This window comes from Elephantulus edwardii, unplaced genomic scaffold (assembly GCF_000299155.1).
Source record: "Elephantulus edwardii isolate Elephantulus edwardi_28Jun2011 unplaced genomic scaffold, EleEdw1.0 scaffold00102, whole genome shotgun sequence".
Taxonomy (NCBI): Eukaryota; Metazoa; Chordata; class Mammalia; order Macroscelidea; family Macroscelididae; genus Elephantulus; species Elephantulus edwardii.
In genome coordinates, this window is record NW_006399852.1 from 1,425,461 (window position 1) to 1,447,106 (window position 21,646).

The 21,646-nt window shown below is 42.5% G+C and overlaps 1 protein-coding gene across 1 annotated transcript in view; it reads right to left on the bottom strand.

The window, feature by feature from the left end:
• The window catches only part of UST (uronyl-2-sulfotransferase), a 484,633-nt gene that overhangs the window by 165,199 nt on the left and 297,788 nt on the right, over positions 1 to 21,646 (bottom strand). Inside the window, exon 5 of the mRNA XM_006891649.1 lies at positions 1,295 to 1,448. Coding sequence (XP_006891711.1) covers positions 1,295 to 1,448 — 154 coding nt within the window. The remainder of the gene's footprint in view (positions 1 to 1,294; positions 1,449 to 21,646) is intronic.

Sequence of the window (21,646 nt, forward strand, 5' to 3'; positions counted from 1 at the left end):
TTCTATTAGGTTCTGGAGTGAAGGGAGGCACGGAGTGTCAGGCCTGTGCTCAGGGATGTGGCTTCTGCTACAAGACTTACTCGTGGCCCTCAGCAGTGGACTTGGGCTCCCTGCTCATTTCCAGCAGCAGAATGGATTTCCATCAGGCTCTATCACTTCCTTCTCACTCTGCTGGTGGCAATAGTCCATGTTTCCTCCAGCCCAGGCTGGGTAGTGTAGCCCACGGGACCTCCCTCAGACCCAGAAAGCAGCTGAGCTCTCTGCTCCTCATTCATTAAGCTGTTGTTGGCACACGTCACAAAAACTGAGACACATACCTGGTACTTGTCACGGGAGGGAGAATGTATAAACTGAGCCTTTCACTTCTGCTAGTAACTTTCAAACCGTAGAAACTCTAACTTTATGCCCAGCTACCATCCTTGTGGGCCTAGGGGTCCTGATGGAGCCCTAGATGGCATTAAAGTCTGGGTACAGTGGTGAGAAGAACAGGGGTCTTGAAGTTGGAGGACCCATGTTCCAGCTGTGCTTGCAGACTGAGTAGAGGAGGGAATTTGCAAATCCCATATACTTTCCAAACATCACGTTCCGTATCTAATATCTCCCCTCCTTCTAGGATTTTAATGAGAATTGAATGGGGTGAGATACATGGAAGGATTTCAGCATCTTTTTCTTTTTTAAATTTACTTTTCTATTATTAATTTTCATGAAAGTTTACAGAGACTTTGGATTTCCATTCATTCATTGTTGCACTTTTCTCCCTGACCAACCTCCCCCCACCAGTTGACTCTTCTCTTTGAAAAGTAAAAGTCTTTCATTGTTATGCAATCCCTCCCCCCAAGTCAGTCCACTCCACTGTGCAGCCTTCATTCTGGACTCCTGTCATGACATTAAAACCTAATCATATATCTCTTTTAAACAGTTCTCTCCCTCATCTGTTTCAATGCAGTATACATAATTTATCCCCTCTCTCTCAGTCTCCCCCCAACCCCGATGTCAGTCCCGTTTTACAACAGTGGCACCATGCAGTATTTGATGTCCAAGTACATCTGTTCACCAACAATTGCCCTAGTGAGTAGTGAGGGGTTCCTAGAAAACACTGATTCTTCCTAGAGACCTATAACCTGCCATTAGGAGCTGGGTCACCTGGAACACAGTTCACTGAAAAACAGGCTGTGCTGTCTCCCTGCTGAGCTGGGGTGGTGCTGCAGAGGGGTAGGGGGCAGCGGGAAGTGCCATGAGGGGACCATGTGCAAAACAGCCTTGATACACCACCCTCACGGATGCCAGGACTTACCAGGTAGCGCTCCTCCTGCCTCATGCTGGGGGTTCGGATCATGTGATTCTGCTCTCCTCTCCAGTCTCCAAATCGACGGAAAAAGTAGTTGGATAAAAACCGGTTGACGGGGTCTCTGATGATGTTGATGTAGACAGGCTGGTCCCCTCCAAACCTAACACACACACACACACACACACACACACACACACACACACACACACACACACACACACACACACACACACAACCAAAACAAAACACAGAAACACGGATCCTGTTAAGCTTCTGATGCTGGAGGAAGAGAAAGCCTGGAAAAGAATATTTTTCTTAAAATATCTACACCTATTATCCCAGCATGACTTTGACTGCTAACTTAACAATGACCAGTTTAATAAACAAGCAGTGCTTCCGATGGGGATCTCACTGTCAGAAAGTGGGGGTCACCAGGCCTCTTGTAGGCAGCCCTGGAGACACGGTGGCTGCTTCACAGGAAGCAGGGGAGCGGCTCTCCCGTGGGGGAGTGTCAAGAAGCAGGACAAGTGAATGATGCCCCCGACTGCTCAGATCCTACGACACTGAAAAATTCGGTGCTCCCAAGTAACATTATCCTCCTCGGTGAGGATTCCATTAGTTCCCAGATGTACACAAGGTGACATTCACGCAAGTGGATGAGTCACTAACTCGAATCCCAAGAGTCAGGTATGATAACTACCAGCTACATCTTGAATATATCTTCCTTTTTTAATTAAATTGGGCTTCATGCCGATGATAAACAGCAAGTAAAGTAATAAGGCAGGGTATTAGAAAGACGAAGCCTGCATACCAAATGGGCACGCAAACCCATCCTCAGAAATCGTATCAGGCTTCCTTCCATAAGCCTCAAGTGCGCTTCTCATTATCACGGGCAGAATGGCGCCTTGTGCTAATTATCAGAACGCCCAGTCCTACGAACCGATGCTCGCTTCGGAGCTCTGACTGCCACGCTGGTCATAGCCATTTTTCCATCAGAGACAACCGGTATCTGGGCTTTACAGGGTTCACTGAGCGCTGATTGCTACCTCACTCCCATCAAAACCTCGAGCAAATGGGTTGTATGTTAAAACCCAACACACACTTTTCAGGATAACTTCCCTATACAGAGGTTTTAGATGGCTGAGGTATCCCTTCTCAAGTATCAGATACGTTAATAGCCAAAAAATATGATTTGTCGCACAATGGGACAATAGGAATCAGAGTCAGCTCGTCACCACCTAACAATGACTCGAATTTCAGACAGGAGAGAAGAGTCTGATACTTAGCTTCCCTTTTCCAGAAGGTTAAGACTGAAGAATAAATCCAGGCTGTCAACCCTTGCACTCTGAAGTAAACACAGCTTCCTCCCAAAGTGGCAAAATCTGAGAGACACATGAGTTAAATACAAAAAGGAAGTTGGGAAAGCGTTTGTGCATTCTAATGCCTGAAGGAGCCCTGGTGGCAAAGTGGGTGAAGTGTTGGGGCTGCTCGCTGAAGGGTGGCAGATCTCAGGAGGAAGACTGTGAGAAGCTGCTCCTGTTAACACGTAAAATCTCAGAAACCTGATGTGCTATTTTCTCCTAGAGGGAGACTGTTATGAGTCACAGCTAACTCAGTGCCAGGGAGGTTTTAAAGTCCTAGTGCCTGAGAAAGGGAAGGGATTTGCCCACCTTAACTCACTCTTTCTCAGGATGTCGGGATTTTTATTATTATTATTATTATTATTACTCTGGTCAGAACTCCCGGTCACTCTCAAGGTTTCCAGCTCCTTTGAGTTTACTGCCCACTGCTGACTCTACTGTGGGCCTGGAGGGCTCTGCCCCACCAGCCCACGGAGCATAACACTCGCTCACTCATTCCTTGGAACTAACTCACAGATGACTCGACTCATAGCTGACACTTTAGTGAGTTTCTGAACACTGTAGCTCCCACAGGAGGTGACCCGTCTTTCTCCTGTGAGTCACAGTTGGATTTGACCCTTCAGAGAGACATAGCCTTTAAATTAGCAGAACAGCCCCCTAAGGACTATATCACTAGAGCTCCCAATTTGCTTCAGTTTTATTGACCTTAAAAGAAAAAATCCCCAATCTTGCTGTGAAGTCCTTCCTACTGGTCAACTCAATAACTGAATGGTCTTAGTTCCACACAACACCCCTAAGCTTGATTTTGTGCAGGCTATCCTAGGTTTGAACCATTCAGCACAAAGCACAAGCTTTCATCTCTTATACTTTTCCCAACTCTTAGCCTTTGGCTACAATTAATTTTTTAAAAAATTCCTTTAAGTGTTTGTCTTGAGACATTATTTCCATTCACTTTATAATCTATAGTCAAAGACAGTTTTCATCACTGGCAGTGTTATTGTTATCTGCCTCATACTCTATGACTGGGAAACAATATTTTGAACATATATCTCCTTTATAAACTTTATAAGCTAGCCTGGAAGTAAGGCTTAGCTTTGTTTTGTTACCTACATGTAAAGGACGAAAGCACCTCCAGAGAAGAGGCCCATGGCTTTGATCCCCAGCAGTGAGAGAGGATGCTTTGAAGTAAGAAGAAAGACTCCAGGATTGTTTGGGGACTGGGAGAAGAACTACCGGAAGGAGGAAATGAGTAGGGATGGTTATTTAATGGTCCTTTGTTAGAAACACAGGAGCTCTGGTGTGTAAGCTGGAAGGAGTCACACTGCCAACCCAAAGGCCCTTGGTTTGAATCCACCAGCTACTTCTTGGGAGAAAGATGGGCAGTCTCCTCCCATGTTATATACAGCCTCTGAAAACCTACTGGATACTCAGCTATGAGTTGGTTTGGACTTGACAGTTCATAACAACAACTGCTGGAAACAACGCCTGCTGGCCACTGGGTCCCTGCACCAAGTGTGTGCCAGGACTCGGGTAGGAGGGCAGTGCTCCAGCTCCCCACACTGGAAAGACCAGGGCCTTCTATCAAAAACACAGTCATCTACCCTCTGGAGTGTCCTAAGGAAGGGAAAAAGAAATTCAGTTGCTTCATAGGCAGCTGAAAGTTGGAAAACGAATAAGACCGAAGAAGAATCAATGCCTATAGATGGTGGTGGTGATGACAAGGTGTGTTGAATACCCCATAAAGGTTGCCGAATAGAACACAACAGACTGCTTCTAATAGACTGTCCAAAGAACAAATAGGTCTGTCTTGGAGGAACTGCCACCAGGCTGTTCCTTAGAGGCGAGGCTGGTGAATCTTCTCCTCAGACGCTTCAGGTATATTGTGAGAAGGGTCCAGTCTTTGGGAAAAGGCCTCATTCTGGGACAGGTGGGAGATCAGAGAGAGGAAGAGCCTCTGTCACAGTGACTGTAACGACGGGCTTTGTGTATCAGAGATGGAGACAGTGCAGGATAGGGCGAGGCTCAGAGCTGCTGTTCACAGGATGGCACTGAGTCACTCTAGAAGGCATCTAACAAGAACAACAGTAAGGTAAAGGGGCGAACATTTGCTGAGGGAGAGGCTGGAGGTAAGTGAGGTGAAGTGTGTGTGTGGGGGCACTGGAATGAGAGGAAGATTCACTGACGAAGCACGAAGGAAGCATTTGTGCTGTGAGAGGCCCAGAACCTGCCCATCCTGACAGGCCTGGTGAGCCTGTGTCTCCAATCAGCCGAGATCCACTCAGGATAGGCCGAAAGCAGAACGATGAGGGAGAAAGGCCATTCTGGGTCCATTCAGCAGTGTTAAACAGGAGTAAACGGAGAAAAAGACGGACATTTTCCGTCAAACTTCTCTCTTTTATTTTGCTGAGAAAGCTTACTGATGTTTCCAGGAAGGGTCCTTTTAAATTTGTATTTCATTGTCAAATCTAAAATGATTCTCAGAGACAGAGGAAGAAAATCCGAACAGGCCCATCGCTAAAAAAGCTGAACAAGTTAAGTCAAACTTCTGAGCAATATTGAAGCCAGCTGAGAAAAATTTCTACTGCTAATACAAATTTCTATTTTTGGTGCAGTCTTCCACATTTGAGGTTTCTGTCACTATTATGAAAGTTATGATGACCACAGAAGTAAATGGGGTCACCCCGCTGATGACAATAATAACAAAGCCAATGTTTAGAAATAGGATGTGCAGAACTACAGAACAAACAGGCCTGGAATTGTATTTCAATCTGGCCATCAGAGGGCAGGCTTTGTTCACGTCCATGCTCAAGATGACTTCCGGGAAGAGGGAACTTGGAAAAAACAGCATTTGAGCTGGGAAGTAGGAAAGTTTCTTAAATGCCTCCCCTCTACTTCATACACTGCTCAGGATGACTCAGGATTTGAGGTTGTTTGGGGATTGATTGATTGATTGACTGATTGATTGATTTTTGCCAGTCAGCAATAGCAAAGGACCTACCACCTAAAATAAACGAAGACATAAAAATTAGAACAAAAAACAGTGTAGGGCCATAAATGAGGAAGGAAGAGTACTATGAAAAAGCAGGTTAAAAAAGAGGGGGTTTGGAACAATTCACACACTGTAGAAAATTCACAATTTATAGGATCCACACAGTCTGTTCTGACCAACAATGCACTGTATGACAAGACTTTGTGACTTTCTACCTGAAACATGAAGTTGCTGGGGAGTGACTGAGAGTGTCAAGCTTGTTACCCTCTATTCCTCCTTGTTGTTGTTGTTAGGCATCCTTGAGTCCAGTTTGATTCCTAGTGACCCTATGAACAGTCAACCTCAATGCTGTCCTATTCTGTGCCATCCTCATCATCATTGGAGCACATTGCTGAAGTTGTCAAGGGGGTACTTTCCAAAGAGATCCTGGATCTCTTCGAGTAAGAACTGAGAACAGTTCCCACATAGGTGCCTTTGTCAGTGTTTTCCTTGCCATTCCCTATCAAAGTCACCGTGCCAATCTATCGCGTTGGGGGTCTTCCTCTCCACAGCTGATCCTTCTACCTTTCAAAGCATAATGCCCCTTTCCAAGGAAGAGACTCGCCCAGCTACACGTCCAAAGTATGACAGATGAAGCGTTGCCATCTTTGCCTCCAAGGAGCACTCTGGCTGCACCTTCTTCAAGACACATCTGTTTGGTCTTTAGCCAGTCCATTACTCTCCGGAAAAACCAGATAGCACCTTGTTGTTGTTGTTGTTGTTATGTGCCGTCAAGTCGCCTGCAACTCATAGTGACCCTGTGTACAACAGCCCCACCTTACAACAACAACAACAACAAAATATGGCCCACCCTCCCATCTCCACAACCTGCTTAGAAAACAAACAAAATAGAGGAGGGAGTTTGAAAACCAATGAATTGTGGTCTAGAAAAACACTTTCTAGTATGTTTATATAAGGCATTCTTAAAAAAATTGGATATTTGGAGAAGTCACTGTTGTTAGGTGCCATCGAATTGTTTCTGATGGCCTCAAGTATATCAGAGGTCATGAGGATGGCACAGGACAGGGCTGCTGTTCACAGGATGAGTCATAGTCAATGACACCTAACTGGGTTAGTGGTAAGAAGTCATGCTGCAATCCTAAAGGCACATGTTCAAATCCACCAGCTGCTCCATAGGAGAATGGAGAATCTCCTCCCATGCAATTAACTGTCTCTAAACCTGCTGGAGGGTCAGCTATGAGTCAGTTCTGACTCAATGGCACACAACAACAGTAACACTGCGACCCTCTCTACAACAGACAAAACACTGTCTGATCCTGTACCCATACTGACAATCGTGGTAATATTTAAGGCCGGTTTTGCAGACATTATGTCAGTCCATCTTGTTAAGGATCTTCTTCTCGTTCACTGACTACCAACTTTAGCGGCACACTGTCCTTCTCCATGGTCTGGTCCCTCCTGATGACATGCACGGCAACTGTGAGACGAAACCTTGTCATCAGTGCATCAAAGGAGTATTCTGGCTTCACTTTTTACCAGAAAGATTTGTTCCTTTTTCTAGGTGTCTGTGGTATATATATTCCATATCCTTTCCCAACACAGTAATTCAAAGGCATCAATTATTTGGTCTTCTATAACCACTCCCAAGCTTTTTCTATGCATATGTAGTAACTGAATATACCATGGTCAGGTACACCTTAGTCCTCAAAGTGACGTCTTTGCTTTTCATCACTGTGTAGTCATCTTTCCTATTAGGTTTCCCAATACAATATATTGTTAACAGCTTTAATTTGCTTGACTTCTGCAATCAACACTCAGCAGCCAGGAAATCAAGAGATGAATTGCATTGGGAAAGTCAGCTGTCAGGAACCTCTCCACAGTACTGAAAAGCAACAATGTCAGTCTGGAGACTAAGGTGTCCCTGATCCAGGCCACAGTCTTCATAATTGTTTGCTATGGGTCAGAGAGCTGGATAATGACTAGGGACGATAGAAAGAGAATTGATGCCTTTGAGCTGTGGTGCTAGAGAACAGCGTTGAATATAGCATGGACTGTCAGGAGGACAAACAAATTCATCCTAGAGAGGGTGAACCCAGGCTACTTCTTGGAGGCAAGGATTCTGAGTCTTCATTTGACATACTTTGGGCATGTTGCAAGGAGAGACCAGTCCTTGGAGAAGGACATCATGTTTGGAAGGGTGGAGGGATCCAGAAAGAGAGAGAGAACCTCAAAGAGATGGATTGATTGATACAGTAGGTTTGATACAGATTGACTAGGGTAGTGAGAGTAGGTGTGTTGGAGACAGTAAAGTTGGCACAGGATAGAGCCGGTTTCAGGGTTATTGTACATGGAGTCACTATGAGTCACAAGTGACTCAGGAGCACACAACAACCACAACAACAACATAAACAATAATATATTGTTTGATTTCTTGGTTGCTCCTTCCATGAGCATTGACCGTGGATTCAAGTAAAATGAAACCTTTGACAATGTCACTCACTCTTCTCTGTTTATTACAATGTTGCTAATTGGTACGGTTGTGAGGATTTTGTTCATGTGAAGGTGCAATCCATACTGGAAGCTGTGTAGTGTAGTCTCCGATCTCGATCAGTAAGGGCTTCAAACACTCCTCGCTTTCAACTAGCAAAGTTCTGGCATCTTGGTATTATCGGTTGTTAACGAGTCTCCCTCTAATCCTGATGCCTCATTCTCCATACACTCCAGCCTCTCAATTTGTCCAGCATACAAATTGAATAAACATGGTGAAAGGATACAACCCTGAGACATACCTTTCCCTATTTTAAATCATCTTCTTGTTCTGCTTGAACAACTGCCTCTTGGTCTACGTACAGGTTATACATAAACACAACAATCGATCGCTCCAGAATTCTGATTCTTCGCAATATTATCCACAATTTATTAAGATTCTTATAGTCAAATACTTTAGAAGTTCCATATTCACATATCAATAAAATGTAGAAAAACATCTTCCTGATATTTTGTTTTCAGCCAACATCCATCTGGCATCTGTGATATTATCTGTTATTCAACATTCTTTTATAGTTCTGAAGGTTGAGGCTTGAATCTTTCCTAGTTCTTTCAGCTTGGGAAAGGTTGAGTTTGGCCTCTTTTTGTTTTCTAACTCTTGACCTTTGTATCTTTCATATTACTACTTTTCTTTTTCTTCTTGAATCATCCTTTGAAATAATCTGCTTGGCTCTTTTGCTTCATCCTTTCTTGTTTAAGAACTGTGTTCAGAATCTACACTTAAGAATATGTTTCAGGGTCTCTTATAACATTCATTTTGGTCTTTTCTTTATTCCCTGTCTTTTTAATGACCACTTTCTTTCTTCATGTATAATGCCCTTGATGTTATTTGACAACTGGTTTGGTTTGGGGTTATTAGTATTCAACGTTATCTAATCCATTCTTAGGCCTATAAATTCAGGTGCAATATACTAAAGATTGTACTTTAACTGTCATACATCTGTTTCAATTTTCTTTAGTTTCACCTTGAATTTGTATTGAACAACTGATCGTCTATTCTACAGTCAGGCCCTGGTCTTGTTCTGAGTGAGGATACTGAGCTTTTCCACTGTTTCTTTCCACAGATGTAGTCAATTTGAATCCTGTGTATTCTGTTTGTGTTCTATGTGAATAGTCTAGTTTATATTTTTTAAAAAGGACATTTACAATGAAATGATGGTCTTGCAAAGTTTAATCATGGCATCTCTAGCACTGTTTCTATACATAAGGCCATTATTTTCCAATTGCTAGATAAGTCTTGGGAAAAGTGCAACCAGAATGCTCCTTGGAGGCAAAGATGGTAAAGCTTCATCTCGCTCATAGTCTGGGCATGTTGCTGGGAGGAGTTATTTCTTGGAAGGAGACATCATGTTTGGAAAAGTGGAGGTTCAGTGAAGGAGATGGACAGATATAGTGACTGCAGCAATGGACTCAAGTGTGTCAGAGATGATGAGGATGGTACAGGATAGGACAAAGTTCAGGTCTCTTGTTCAAAGTGTTTCTATGAGTTGTACTCAACTCAACAGCACTTAACAACAACAGTAACAATCCTTCTTTGTTTCCAAATTATCAGTGTATCTTGGTTGCATGTTTGATCAATATCAAAACTGTAGAAAAAGGTAAAAGTCCTCTATTTCTTCACTATTTGCACTAGTGGTTGGTGTGTAAAAGTGAATAACTATCCTATTAATTTGTCTTCTTTGTGGCATATGGCTATCACCATAGCAAATTTTATTTCTGGGGAGATTCTGGAGTATTTTTCTGTTTGTTTTTTAATTTTTTTTCAAATTGGTTTATTTATAAAGTTTGTATACATTGTGTTTCACAATTTCTTAATTCACATTGTGTTTCATACAATCATTCTCACACATTAATTGTAATGTAAATTTTATAAAATGAACCACCATTGCGTCTCGATCAGCATTACCCCTTTTGCCCAGATCCTTCCCATTTCCTTCCCTCACCTCTCTCTACCCCCTAAACTGTGTAACTCTGTGGTTTCACCCCTGCCCATCCACAGTTCTTCCCTCCGTGAGTTGCCATACATGTTTTACTAGATATCCTTCTATTTTTACAATAAAGGTCTTGTGCAGTATTTGTATTTATGAGACTGCATTAGTTCACTCAGCACAATGCTCTCCAGCCTCTTCCACATCACACAGGATGTTTCAAAAGCATGCTCCTGAGCGCTGCATAATATTCCAGTGTGTGGATGTACCACAATTTCTCATTCCATTCAATTGTGGTTGGATATTTGAGCTATTTCTATGTTCTTGTGATGATGAATATTGCTGCTTTGAACACTGATGTATAAAACTACATTTGGGTCTCAGTTCTGATGTCCTTGGGGTATATTTCTAGTAGTGGAATAGCTTGAGATACTCTTCTTGACAATGAATAAATACATCCTTATTCCTCCTCATTTTATCATTCACAGTGTAACAGGCCACATGATGATCTGATTCAAATAGCTAACACTAGTCCATTTGAGCTCACTATTGCCTAGGAAGGATATTAATCTTCAAATGCTCCATTTCTTCCTTGACAACTTTCAATTTTCCTGGGCTCCTATCTCTTACATTCGACATTCTGATTAGCAATGGATATTCACAGCTATTTCCTCTCTGCTTGAGTCATGCCACATCAAAACTCCTACAAGCTTTACTCAGTCTCTGCCATTAGGGTAGACTCTGCTTTGAGGAGAAAGATGTTCACCAATCAGTTAACATGCTCTGCTGTCATCCAAAACGATGGAAGTTTGAGTCTACTCAGAGGGACCTCAAAACAAAGGCTGTGTGATCTACTTATAAAGAACTGGCTACTGAAAGCCCAGTGGGGCCCAGTGCTGCTCTGACATGGATTGGGTCACCAGAAGTCAGAAATGACTAAGTTGCCCCTGATCCCTGGCTGTTGGTGGGAATTTGAATCCTTTTAAATATTCCAAGTTTACTTGAGCAATAGGGAAAGGGCATGTTGACCTATAGTGCACAAATATTTAAAAATCCTTACTATTTACTTACACATCAAAACAAGGAATTCTGTCCTTTAAGGGTAAAAATAATTTTGACTATTCTCTAAGAAGTCCAGATTAAAAATATGCAAACTTTTGGTTTGAATTTCAGGCAGTTAAAAATATTGTGCAAATACACATAGTAGAAAACTAGCAAATACATGGAGAAGCCTGCACCCTCTTCTGAGCTAGTGGTGTTTATCTCTTCCTGCCGGAGACCTTTCCTGAGACAATCACACATACACCAGATCCATCCATCTGTTACTTCTGCTTTTTTTTTTTTAATAGTTGGATCAACACAACCGGATAGGGCTCAATAGAGTCTTACAACCACAAAATAATAATAATAATAATAATAATAAAAAAGAGAACAGAGCAAGATGACAGGATAATGAATACATAGAATAGTAAAATGAGCAACTGAACCATGGGGACTCATGAGTCACGTATACGTGACTCAGAGTGTTGCAATGTCAAGGTGACAATGCCATCTTTCAGGTGAAAAAAGATAAAGGGAAATTTATTTTACTATTATTCAATATATTTCACAAGTTCAGAATAGTTATGAGAAAGAAAAATTTACTTCTATTTAAAAAAATATTTTGCTTATGAGTAGGTATTTTTCTCTAGATCTGGAATACAAGGAAAATTTAAAGCCTTCCCAAAGATTAGTAGGCCAAAGAATAATTTTTTTTCTGAGTTAATCTCATTATTCTGAAGCAAGCAAATCTCATATCTGCCAAATGTTATAAGGGAAAGTTTCTTAACAGCTGCTTAATTGTTTCTACGCCCTATACTTATAATGAGAAAACTTCTTTTAAAAGTATATTAAAGTCATCTTAAGATGTCCCAATTTAGTAATTTCTCTCTGTTTATTGCACATTTGGGGGCAGTCTTTCCATGCACATAGTTTGTCACTCAAACCTAAGACATTTTCTTTAAAATAGAAGAACCTATTTCTTTAAAAATGTAATCCATGTTGTTGTTATTAAGTGCTGTCAAGTCACTTGCAACACATAGTGACCGTATGTACAATAGCTCTGAAGCCTGCTCTGAGCCAGTCTCACTGTCTCTGATACACTACCTCCAGTGCCCTAGTTACTATATCATTCCACCTCACCCAGGGTCTTTCTCTCTTGTGCTGTCCCTCCACACTTCCAAGCATGATGTCCTTCTCTAAGGATCAGTCCCTCCTGGTCAAAAGTATATGAGATGGAGCTTCAAAACCTTAGCCTCCAAGGAGAAACTTGGTTTCACCCTCTCCAAGACAGACTTATTTGTTTTCTTAGTGGTCAATGTATGTTCAAGACTCTTCTCCAGCACCTCATCTCAAAGGCATGAATTCTTCTTCTATCATCCTTAGCCATTATCCAGCTCTCTGATGCATAGCAAGTTATTGCAAAGACCATGGACTTGATCAGGCGTACCTTAGTTTCCTGACTGACATCATTACTTCTCAGTACTCTGGAAAGGTCCCTGGCAGCAGATTTACCTAGTGCAATTCCTTTTATTTCCTGTCTGCTGGTGCCAAAAGTGTTGATTGTGGAGCTGAGCAAGCTGTAATTTTTAACCACCTCAATCTCTTCATTGATCATGGTGCTGCCAATTGTCCCAGTGGTTGAAGACGGAATTAATTTTTTATTTTTTATTTATTTATTTTTTAATCTTCTGCTGCAAGTGTTTCAAGTTCTCCTCATTCTCAGGAAATGAGGTTATGTCATCTGCATAACACCAGTTGTCGAGTCTTCCTCTAAACTTGATGCCACACTCTACTTCACAATGTCAGTCTAACCTCCCCAATGATTTGCTCGGCAAACAGATTGAACAGGTATGGAAAGGATACAGGCCTGATGCACACTTTTCTTTATTTTAAACCATGCAGCATTCCCTTGCTCTATTTGGCTGGCAGCTTCTTGGTCTAAGTATAGGATCCACATGAACACAATTAAGTGTTCTGGGATTCCCATTCTTCTTGATCCTTTTCATCCTTCATTTGTTATGATTCACATAGTCAAATGTCATTGTGCAGTCAATAAAACAAAAAATAAACATCCTTCTCGTATTATCCTTAAACCAAGATCCATCTGACATCAGTAATGATATCCTTGGTGACAGTCTCTTCTAAATCAGGCTTGTATTTCTGGCAGTTCTCTGTCAATGAACTGTTCTTCCATTTTGGAATAATCTTTAACAAGATTTTACTTGCATATGATATTAATGACATTTGATCATTTCCACATACAGTTGGATGACCTTTTTTGGGAAAGCGAACATATATGCTTCTCTTCAGTCAGTTGGCCAGTAGCTGTCTTCCAAATTTCTCAGCATAGACTTGTGAGCACCTCCAGGGCTACATCTGTTTGTTGAAACAGTTCAATTAAATTAGTATCTTATCAACTTCTAGGCTTTATTTTTTACCAATGTGTTCTGTGCAGCCTGAACTTCTCCCTTCATTTCCACTGGTTCTTCATCAAATGCTAGTTTCTGAAATGGTTCCATGCCAGGCAATTCTTTTTGGGACAGTAACCTTGCGTATTTTCTCTATCTTTTTTAAATGCTTTCAGACCACTCGAGATTTTACCCATAGAATCTTCCATATTATAACTCAAGGTTTGCATTTTTTTCCATCTTCTCAGCTTAAGGAATGCTGAGCAAGTTCTTCCTTTTTTATTTTCTAACTCCAGTTCTTTGCACATTTTATTACAGTACTTACTTTTGTCTTCCTGAGCTGCCCTTTGAAACCTTCTGTTCAACTCTTTCACATTTTCTTTTGTTTTGAATTCACGACATTTCAGTGCAATTTTCAGTCTTTTCTGACATCCCTTTTGGCCTTTTCTTTCTCCTCATCTTTGTAATGACCTTTTAAACTCTCTTGCTGGATGATATCCTTGATGTCATCCCGCAGCTCATCTGTTCTTCGATCATTAGTGTTCAGTGCCCCAAACCTATTGAGATGGTTTTAAATTTTTGAAGGAAAGACTCAAGGTCATGGTTTTTATTTTCTTCAGCTTCAATTTGAACTTGTCCATGAGAAATGTATGGTCTGTTCTGCCATCAGGATCTTGTCTGGTTTTTCCTGCTGCTATGAAGCTGCTCCAGAGATTTCCTCCACAGATGTAGTCAATAGGCTTTCTGTGTAGTCCAATGTAGATACCTGCTGTTTCCATTATTTTAAAGAATTGTTAGCAATAAATCACCAAGTGTGAAAAAAATGCAATCATTTCCTCCCCAGTCTCATTTCTGTCACTGAATCCATCACTTCTAATTCCCAGCTCTTTTTTTTTTTTGTTTCCCTCTTTTGGATTCCATTCACCATTAATTTTTAATAAATTCTGATTGCATATCCTGTCGATTTCAGACTGAAAAACTTGGTAGAAATCCTCAGTTTCCTGCTCTCTGGTTTTAGGTGTTGGTCTGTGTCTTTGAATACCAGTTACACTGAGAGGTCTTCCTTGTATGTACGTTGTTTTCGGTGGTGACTGCTTTCGTGTCGAGCACGACTCATAGTGACCCTATGAACAAAAGGCCTGAAGCCCTTCTACAACTATCGACATTATCAAAGTTCATAGAGTTTCTGGAGGCACGTTATTTAGGAAGTTGATGCCACTTCTGCTTCCAATCCTTGTATGCATACAGAGAGTATACTACTAAAGTATTGTACTTTGGGATAAATATTGAAATGATCCTTTTGACTATGAATGCAAAACCATTCTTACTCAATTTTTCATTCCTGTCATAATAGATCATACAATTATCTTATTTGAAGTGGCCATACCAGGCCCTCTCAGCTCACCAAAACCTAAACTATGTGCGCATTTCATTTCATTTTTTACAACCTCCAGTTTTTCTAGATTTATACTTCATACATTCCTTGTTCCAATTATTAATGGATGTTTGTAATTGTTTCTTCTCATTTTGAGCAATTTTCAAGCTGGGCTTTACCTCTAGTGCTATATCTTATAAGTTATATTCTATTGTTCAAAAGCCTATTATTTCAAAAACGGATGACCAATCCTATTTTCTAGTATGTCTTGGAAGTTAAGTCTCCCAAGTAAAGCAAAATGACAGACAAGTGCTGTCCTCATCAAAGCAAACAATAAAAAAGCAAGCATATAAGTATCTAGCTATGAAATAAGCAACAACGCACAAATCATTCCAATATTACAAACTGACAGATAACTCAGGCACCCTTAAGAGTAAACCATAAAAACAAGCTAACATACATTGATTCAGGCAAAGGGAGTCCCTCTGTGGCTACAGATCTGGTTGCAGTCAAGGTGGTAGCAGGGATGGTGCCTAGCTCTGGGGCTCCAGCTTCACTCTATTGTTGTTATTGTTATCAGCCGTCGAGGTGCTTGCGACTCACAGCTACCCTATGTATAACAGGCCAGGCCTAAACCCTGCTCTATCCTTTGCCAATTGCACTGCCTCTGACACACCCATCCCGATCACCCCAGTCACTGAATCAATCCACCTCATAGAGGGTCTTCCCCTCTTGCGCTGTCCCTCCACCCTCCCAAGCATGATGTCCCTCTCTAAGGATTTGTCCCTCCTTACAACATGTCCAAAGTATGTCAGACGAAGCCCCAGAATCCTTGTCTCCAAGGAGCAGCCTGGTTTAACCGTCTCTAGGATGAATCTGTTTGTTTTCTTGGCAGTCCATGGTACATTCAATACTCTTCTCTATTAGGATGGTGATCTTATGGCTCGAGCAGCCACAGCTAATTCCTTGGTGCTGGTGCCCAGTGCAACATGAATTGCATTTCAACATCAAGAAGGCAAAATTCTTCACCACTGGGCTAATAGTCAACACCATGAAAGATGGAAGGAAGATGAAAGTTGTCAATCATATTTTTTTCATCTTCCTTGGATCCACAATCAACACCCTTGGTACCAAGAAATTAAAAGATATATTGCATTGGGTGTATCTGCTATCAAAGACTTTTCTCAGGTGTTAGGGAGTAATGATGCCAGCTTAAAGACTAAGGTGCATCTGATTCAAGCCATGATTATTTCTATCTCTAGCTATGCATGTGACTAAGGATGGAGGAAAAAGAATAGATCCCTTTGAGTTGTGGTCCTGCAGAAGAGTACGGAATATCTTATGGGCTGCCAAATGAACAAAGAGTCTTGGAGAAAGTGCAACCTGGGTGCCGTTTCAAGGCAATGATGGTGAAGCTCTGTCTCACATACTTTGAGGATTCGTTGAGAGGGCTGGTCCTTAGAAAAGGATGTCATATTTGGAAAGGTGGAGGGTCAGTGAAAGAGAGGAAGACCCTGAACGAGATGGATTGATGCAGTGACTGTAACAAAGATGTAACAGAGATGATGAGGAAGGCACAGGGTAGGACAAGGTCTAGATCCATTATTCTCAGGGTCTCTATGAGTCATAGTTGACTCAAGCACACCTAACAATAAAAACATAAATTCCTTCAAACAAAGGAAATGTGGCGTCGAGTGTATGTACATACGTGGGCTGGGAGGAGGGGAGACCTTGTCTCAGAGAGGTAGCATGCACTTTGTAAAGGAGGCAAGCTGATGGGGCAATCTCTTCTTACTGCTGTTTAAAATTCTCTACACTCTTTTCTGTCTATACTCATTCTGTAGGCTCCTGCCTCCTGGAATCCTTTCAGTTCCTTGTTTGGGGCGCATGGCTCACTCAGGTCTTGTGCTGGGAGGGTCCTTATCTTCCTCTGTCTAATACAGACTCTCCTTCTCACCTTGACTTCCTTTTTCAAATAAGGAAGGTCCTGTCTTTCACTTCCTTTAGGAGAAACCCTGTGGTCCTCCTCTTCAAATTCAGCCCCTGATTGCCACTTTCAACTTGTTATCTCCCCCAAGATGAGGGAGCCTCGGTTCCATGCTTGTGCATCTCATGGAACAAAATGGAATGGGGAGGGGGACCAGGAGGAGGAGAGAGGCCCGGCCACAGGGCATTGAGACTTACACCTCCTGAGGACGGAGAATACAGCCAAGACTTAGATTTTTAGCAATGCCTACTTTTTTGAAAAGTTAACACAATGTTTGTTTTTTAAAGCAGTTTTGTTGTTAGGTGCTAGTGACCCTGTGAACAACAGATCTGAACCTGTCCTATTCTGCACCATCCTCTGTACAATCTCTGACACCCTCACCCCCATTGCTGCAGTCACTGTGTCAATCCACCCCTTGAGGGTCTTCCTCCTTTCCCCCCTATCTTTCCACTTTCCTAAGCACGATGTCCGTCTTCAAGGAATAACACCTTCTAGCAACATACCCAAAATATGTGAGATAAAAACTGCTTTGGGTCATGGAAAATTTCAAAAAATGCAGAGTTCCCGCATCCTCCCTGTTGCCCTCTATACCATTTGCTCTCTTAACAGCTGGCATTTTCACAGAGTTTACAGGCAGCCCCAGGTTTTGGATATCTCACTTGCAGGACTTCTAGATAGCTCCTGCTTGCCCTTTCATGATCTGGAAATTTGTTCTCACCTGGAATGTTTGGACCAACACCTACTCCAAACAAATTCTTCTTCCCACCCACTTACACTTGCTGTACATGCAGCTTTGAAATCATGAGGAAAATGGGGAGCCTTTTCTTGCACGAATCACCCCTCTGCTATCGAGCTGATGGGGCTCATCTGTACCTGTACAGTAGAGTACAACTGAGCGGAGAACTGCCCGTGGGATCCCAAGGCTGGATAGCTTCACAGAAGCGAATTACATCATCTTTCTCCAGCAGGGTGGTTGGTGCATTCAAATAACCACGGATCTTTGGATTAGAAGCTGAATGCTTTAACCTCAGAGTCACCAAGACTCCTTTCTTATACTGAAGTATAAAGGTTATAAAGTATGAGGTTAAATGAGAAATGTGTGCACTTGATCCAACTCACTTACATATTCTACTTAAACATACAATTGAAGATGTGTCTCTAACACTGCACTCTATGAACTCAAGTTCACAGCTGACTTGGTGTTCACCTTGTGAGGTATAGCTGCTAATGTCATGTGTCCACCATCAGAGAATCAGGGTGAAAGGCTTCTGTGCCCTAAAAATGCCCCTTGCCCCACCTGTTCATCCCTTCCTCTCCCACAACCCTCTCTCTCATTTAGTCTTTTCCAGAAAGCAGTCACATAATTGGAAACAGTATATAGGTTTTGGTGTGTGGTTCTTTTGGGATTTTAAAAACATCTTTCTCTCAAAGAATACTTCATGTGCTTGGAGGAAAAGTGGGCAAGAATCAATTGTCTCTGTTTCATGGAAACTCCGAGAGGTTAAATCACTGGCCCAGAATTTTGGCTAGTGGGCGGGCAGACTGTCAGCCAGCCAGGCTGACACTCTTGGTTGCAATGTGGTGTCTTCTAAAGAGATTCCGGTTCCTGCACAAGCTTGTGACAGGGGCAGTTATGTATTGAATACAGTCACCAAGTTCTGCTGATCCAGTTAAGACTTTATCAGTCTTAGTATATCACAAAGGCCTTACACCACCCTGTGTCAACTGCTGTTAAAATTTGTTGTCTTTTGATTTCTTCTGGTTGTAAATTGTAGCCCATGAGGCAAGAAGAGATAAATGCAGCAGAGAGGAGCTCTCTCATGCAATGCCTGAAGTGGCCAGGCGGTTCTTGGTTTCTTGGATCTAATGTCCACCTCTCCTGAAAGGATGAGTCAGGGCATGCATGCAGGGGAGACAACCCAGCAACAAACTATACTCTAGACACTGTTGGGAACATTCTGGACTCTTCAGGGACACTGCCCTGAGCCCTTTAGGACAGTCTGCAGGTGCCCATTTACTGCCAGGGGTCTAAGGAGGGCAGGGAAACTGCAGGGAGGTAGGCTTTTGAACCTCATCAGCATGGCTGGACTGCATTCTTTTTACACTTATTTGCACAGGGCCCTTTCACAGCAAAGCAGGCCTTTGAAGGTTAAAGCCTCAGAGGTCTAGTCCTGAACAGCCTGGAGCAGTCCATCCATGCAGGGCTGATGAACAGAGGAGGTTCTGGCCAGGGCAGAGCCCCAACTTTTCCTGGGCCCTAAGTCTAGTCTAGTGGGGGCCAGCAAGTCAGACCCAGCTGCAAAGGTGTTCATCCTCTCATTCAGGCTCGGGGCCCCAATGCTTTTCTGTCTACTAACTCTTTTAACTTTTGTTATGTGGATGATACAACTTTGCTTACTGCAGAAAATCAAACACCACAGCCTTCAATGTGGACTGCATCTTAACTTAAAAAAAAAACAAAACAGAAATCTTCACCATTGGACCAAAAGGCAACATCCTGACAGATGAAGAAAAGATTGAAATCGGCAATGGCTTCAGCTTACTCGGATCCACAATCAATAAATATGCTTAGTGCCAGCAGTCAGGAGACAAGGAGATGTTCTGCATTGCATAAGCTTGCAGTCAGGCACCTCTCTAAATGGTTTAGGACCAATCATGTCAGTTTGAGGACTAACGTGTGCCTGATTCAGGCCATGGTGTTTTCAGTGACTTGTTATGCACCTGAGAGCTGGAATGAATAAAGCTGTCAGAAGAAAAATTGATGCATTTGAACTGCGGTGTTGCATAGAGCACTGAATATCCCATGGCCTGCCAAACACACAGGTATGTCTTGGAGAAGGTGCAGCCAAGTGTTTGTTGGAGTGCTTGCTTCAGCAGCACATATACTAAAATCAGTATGATAGAGAGATTAGCATGGTCCCTGCGCAAGGGCAACACCCCAGTGTTCCTTGCAGGCAAAGATGACACAGGTTCGTCTCACATACTTTGGGCATGTTGCTAAGGAAAGTCTGTTATTTCCTGGGAGAAAGGCATCATGCTTCAAAAGGTGGAGGGGCATTTTTTCTTGGTGGGAGGGATTGTAAAACAACAAAAGAATTTTTCTTTTACTTTTCAAAGAGAAGAGCAAATTGAGGGGGGAAGGGGAGAGACAAGGGAGAGGAACGCAACAGTGAATGAATGGAAATTCAAAGTCTATAAACTTTAATTAAAATTAATTAAAAACAAAATTCAAAATCAACAACAGCAAGAAAGGTGGAGGGACAATGAATAAGAAGACCCTCAACCAGGTGGATTGACACAGTGACTGCAGCAACGGGCTCCAGTGTCTCAGAGACGATGAAGATGGCACAGGATCGGACAGAGCTCAGATCTGTTGTTCATAGGGTTGCAATGAGTTATATTCAACCCGAGAGCACCTAACAACAACTTATTTAATTCTAATTCTTCTTTAATTCTAACGGTAAACTTTGATGACTAAAGAAGGTGGCCCAGGGGTCACCCGCTAGTTCGTCTGCTGATACTGACCAGGAGGCAGGGAGGCAGACATGGGGAGAGAAGGGGATTTAAGGATAAGTGGTTTAGAACAGAGATCTGGGGAACTTATGCTAATGGAGTTTATGCTAATGAGCCCCATGGGGAGGAGGCCACATGCCAAACAGACTGAAGGCTACAGGCCAGGATTGAAGCTGTGTCATATCAGAGCGCCACTGACGGTGACGGAAAAACCCACGGTGAGAATGTGCAATAATAAAGTGGCATATTAAAAAGGACGGCAGAGAAGCCAGTGTGGGCTGACCTGTGCTCCCTGAGATATGCTGACGTCCTAACTGTCACCACCCGTAAACAAGGCTTTATTTACATACAGAGGAGTCACTGAACTGATGGAATCAGGTTAAATGAGGCCATCCTGGCTTGTTGTTGTTAGGTGTTGTCCAGTCGACTACGACTCCCAGCTACCCTATGAACGACAGATCAGAACCTTGCTCTGTTCTGAGTATCACAGCATGACTTCCATCACGCTCAAGCCCATTGTTACAGTCACGGTGCTGATACAACTTGTTGAGAGTCATCATCTCTCTCTCTCTGATCCTCCACCATTCTCAGCACGGTGCCTTTTCCCAAACACTGGCCCCTCCTGGCATGTCCAGTGTTGTCCAAAGGACATGAGAGGAAGCTTCACCATTCTTGCCTCTAAGGAGTTCTGCAGATGGGGCTAGCAGAGTGAAAAAACAAAACAAAGTAAACTCCCCCCGAAAGAAAACACTCACAGTGACCTTAAGGGACAAGAACAACTGCCCTACAGGGTTTTAAAGGCTGTAACCGGCTGCTTTCTTCTGCCATCAGGTGGCTGGTGGGTTCGAACTGCCAATCTTTACTTAACAGCCAAACTTTAACTAATGCATTCTAAGGGTTCTTTTAGTGTGTTGCCCAAAACTAACCCCAAAACCACTGTCTTTCTGGCACCCTGCCACTGGGTTTCTGAGGCTGTCAATCTTTTTTGTTGTTGTGTTTCGTTTGGCTTATTTTAAGGCTGTCAATCTTAATGTGTTCATGATTAACACCCTTAGTACCAGCAGTCAGGAAATAAGGAGACGTATTGCAATGGGAAAATCTGCAGTTAGGGACCTGCAGTAGTGACGTCAGTTGGAGGACTAAGGTGCATCTGATTCAGGCCATGATCTTTCTGATTACTAGGTATGCATCTGAGACCTGGATAATGAA